The sequence below is a fragment of the Contarinia nasturtii genome, unplaced genomic scaffold (assembly GCF_009176525.2).
Source record: "Contarinia nasturtii isolate CC-2019 unplaced genomic scaffold, AAFC_CNas_1.1 Cnas_scaffold_2442, whole genome shotgun sequence".
NCBI lineage: Eukaryota > Metazoa > Arthropoda > Insecta > Diptera > Cecidomyiidae > Contarinia > Contarinia nasturtii.
Genome location: NW_022199763.1, coordinates 1 through 3,941, shown reverse-complemented (window position 1 = coordinate 3,941; position 3,941 = coordinate 1). Strand labels below are relative to the sequence as shown.

The window sequence follows — 3,941 nt, the reverse complement described above, 5'->3', positions numbered from 1 at the left end:
AAAAAAAAATTTCACTCGGTTTTTTCAGTGTAAAATACACTAAAATGAATTTTTTTTTTGAGTTCACTTTTATTGAACAAATTTTTTTTGGTTCACTTCAATTGGACGAAAAAAAATTGATTCACTTTTCATTGAAAGTTTTTTTTTTTGGTTTCGTGTTTAAACATTATTCGAGAAGTAGTTTTTATTCTACCCCATTCAAATCGAACTCAATTGAATGTAATAATTGCAAGCGGCTATTTCATTTGAAATGCGTCCATATGACACGCAGTTACTACACTTGTCAAAATTGCGATTCTGATGCTGATCTCACGGATTGATTAAGAATTCATGAAATTGTCAACTTTTTTATCATTTTTTTGTGGCGGAGGCCTTCATAACAAAGAAATAAACAATAACCACTCAAAATATGGCGTCTAAACTTTATTTTATTCAACCCATTTTATTTTATCACATGATTTAGACCATTTAGTGGTGTTCGAGAATTAAAAAAAAATCATTTTTTTTCTTTTCACTTTTTTTGCTCTCTACCGAGTTTCCGAGAGTTCCATATAAACTCGCCTTGCAATAGCCAAATGACGCCTATTGATTCAATCACGATTGGTATTCGCTTATTATTCAATAGGCATCACATAGCAAGTTTATATGAAACTCTCGGAGACTCGGTATAGAGCACTCAAACAGTGAAAAAAGTACAGATCGTGATTTGGATGATAAGGAATGCGATTTTTTTCATTCTGATTTCACCAGGTGATACAGAAAATTGAGTAATATTTTAGAATTGAGGAAAAAAAATTTAATTATTTTTTCTTTTTTCGCGATTTTTTATACCATCTATATGGGAGGATTGTATGAAAAACACGGAAGACCGCTGAAATGGCACTGCCGTAGGTCCGTATATATTTGGCATTTGCCATTTCAGCGGTCTTCCGTGTCTCTTTCATACAAGCTTCCCATGTAAATGATAAAAAAACGTGAAAAATGAAAAAAATTATTAATTTTTTTTTCTCCAATTCTCAGATACTTCTCAACTTTCTGTATCACCTGGTGAAATCAGAATGAAAAAAATCGCGTTCCTTATCACCCAAATCACGATCTGGATTTTTTTCACTTTTTGAGTGCTCTATACCGAGTCTCCGAGAGTTTCATATAAACTTCCCATGTAACATCTATTGAATAGTGACCGAATGCCAATCACGATTTCAATGATAAGGAATGCGAGTTTTTTCATTCTGATTTCACCAGATGATACAGAAAATTGAATAGAATTTGTAAATCGAAGAAAAAAAAATTATATTTTTTTTTTTCATTTTTAGCGATTTTTTTAACGGGAGATCGCTGAAATAAATAAAAATTCAACATGATAAAAATGTAAATAAAATACCAACTTGATAGGACTTCCAATAAAACGGGAATTTACTTGCTTTGAAAATGAAACACCACCGTGCGCAGCGTAAAAATAAAAGTTCAACATGTTTAGAGTGAAAATAAAAGACCAACATGTTTAGAGTGAAAATAAAAGACCAACATGTTTAGAGTGAAAATAAAAGACCAACATGAATCATGTTGCTCTTTTATTTTCATCTCAGTTTAGTTGGTCATTTATTTTTACCGATTTCATGATTCAGATTTTTTTATATGAAAATTTGAGCTCACTTTTATCCTAACCCATTCATATGATTTCTTGCGCTTCGGGTTGTCGTAATGAATCCATTTTTCATCACCGGTAACAAGTCGATGCAAAAACGACTTCTTTTTGTGGCGCTCAAGCAGCATTTCGGACATGCACAATCGTCTTTCAACGTCTCTTGGTTTCAATTCATGTGGTACCCAATTTTCTTGCTTTTGAATGAATCCAAGAGCCTTTAGGCGATCGGAAATGGCTTTTTGACTTACTTCCAACGATTTCGCAAGTTCTTCTTGCGTTTGACCAGAATCTTCATCGAGTAATGCCTCCAATTCTTCATCTTCAAACTTTTTTGGCTGGCCAGGACGTTCTTTGTCCTCCGTGTCAAAATCACCACTTTTAAATCGTGCAAACCAACGCTGACACATTCTAATGTCTACAGCATAGTCCGGATATGCTTCAGTGAGTAAACGATGTGCTTCAGTTGCATTTTTCTTTAGATGGAAGAAGCAAATTAAAACTTCCCGCAAATGATCTTTTGTTGGAACGAAATTCGACATTTTGAACGCAATAAAAAACTTGTGAGTATAAACTTGTGTTCACTTTGACAGATGGAATTTGATAGTTGTTTGACGCTATTTAAGATACACTAATTGTCACTGTCAAAGTAATGACACGCATAATGTTGTATTTTTACAAAAAAAAACGACATTTTTAACTACTACAACCAATATTATTTTGAGCAAAGATACGCGATTTTTAGTCACCACAAGGATCATGAATTACCACAAAATGCATTGCATAGGTTCTATGGGAAGTTACTTATTGCCAGTCAATAGAATATTTACTAATTCAATGCTTAAAGTCCCTTCAGTATCGTCTTAAAGCTTCCGTCAGGAACATTACTTTTCCAGATATACAATATACTAATGTAAAATAATATAAACAGCCTTTTGAGCTTTCACATAATTCCCTCTACATTCTTTTTCTACCAAAGGTATAATTTGAGTTTGGCGTCTCCACTTATTTTAATAGCTTTAAGCAAACACATTGAAAACAAATAAATATAATATCTTAACGTTGATTTGTGCTTTAGTGGATTTGCCCTTCTATAGCAGTGCTGTGATGGTAGAATTGGGAATTAGTTCTTTAATCTGAGAAAAAATAAGCAGATCTTTTTTAATTTTTAATAAATTTATTTTAAGTGGATCGCATCCCTATAATTTTATATAACTTGCTCTGATCAATATTCATGGTCAACCCGTTCATTATCGAGCGTATATTCAGAGTTTTTGACATTAAAATTGATTTTTTTTGTATCTTTTTTCTTCTGGATTTAAAAGAAATAGAGTCCTAATCTAAATCCGTCTCAACTGATGAACAAGTTTGATTTTCGTCATCTTCATCCTCGAGACCTTGAAACAATTGATTTATCAAATCACCGAAAATGCCATTATTTGAGCGTTGTGGTGGATTTGGTGCACCAAAAAATATAACGCCAATTTTTTCCAAATACCTGGAGTTGATCAGAAGAAAAGAATGGAAAAAATGGATCAGTAGAGTAATCGAATAGTAATTTTAGTTAGTAAAAAAGTTTTTCCAAATACTTTTCATATGAAGGATCACGATCCAAAGATGGTTTATATAGTTCGCAGAGTTTTTTGAAAATCGCTAATTTCCGGCTTCCGATGATTTTTAGTAGAAAAAATACGAAATTTAGCAAAGGCATCACAAATGGTGGATCCGTTCGACTAATTTTTGGATGAAACTTAATGTAAGTGTGAAACGTTTCGGCGGCTGATGAAATCTCTTTTAAGCATAACTGCTGTAATACCACCTGTGTTATGAACAAATCCGCTTCTTTTGGAAAACCTTTCGTTTGACTTAATTCAATTAGCATTTGACCACACCCGCTACCATCTTTCGACAACAAGAAATGATGTCGAGCTTGTTCCAAATTTCCTTCGCTCCACATTAGTTGCGCTATCACCTTGTGAATTGTTGGATGTCCCATTTTATTTTTGGAAATTTCACTACTCCATTTGACTGATTTAATCTGCATGTAAATGAAAAATGATCGAATACATCGAATGAGATATATTTTTTCGTAATATTTGAGGGGTTCCGAGGAAAAATGTTACGTAGAAAAGTTCCATGGAAAAATGTTCGGGAGCCAAATGATATCATTTGGCAAAGCTAATTGGTACCAAATAGCTCTTCCAAATGATACCAAATAGCTCATCTAAAGCTATTTGGTATCAGTTAGTTGGGCTATTTGGTACCAATTAGCTTTGCTAAATGATAATCATTTAGC

The 3,941-nt window shown here is 33.0% G+C and overlaps 1 protein-coding gene across 1 annotated transcript; it reads right to left on the bottom strand.

The window, feature by feature from the left end:
• Positions 1-2,805: 2,805 nt before the first annotated feature.
• On the bottom strand, positions 2,806-3,879 carry LOC116348455 (Golgi to ER traffic protein 4 homolog). Its single transcript, XM_031779472.1, has 2 exons — positions 3,235-3,879; positions 2,806-3,143 (listed from the first exon to the last, which is right to left on the bottom strand). Exons 1-2 carry the CDS (start codon positions 3,687-3,689, stop codon positions 2,981-2,983), a joined length of 618 nt encoding a protein of 205 aa, XP_031635332.1. The 5' UTR covers positions 3,690-3,879; the 3' UTR covers positions 2,806-2,980.
• Positions 3,880-3,941: the final 62 nt, after the last annotated feature.

Excerpts from the sequence above, each read along its gene's own strand:
- LOC116348455 (XM_031779472.1), bottom strand. The coding sequence starts at position 3,689 with ATGCAGATTAAATCAGTCAAATGGAGTAGTGAAATTTCCAAAAATAAA. Across the intron at positions 3,144-3,234 it reads CGTGATCCTTCATATGAAAA|GTATTTGGAAAAAATTGGCG; the intron begins GTATTTGGAAAA and ends GATCAACTCCAG.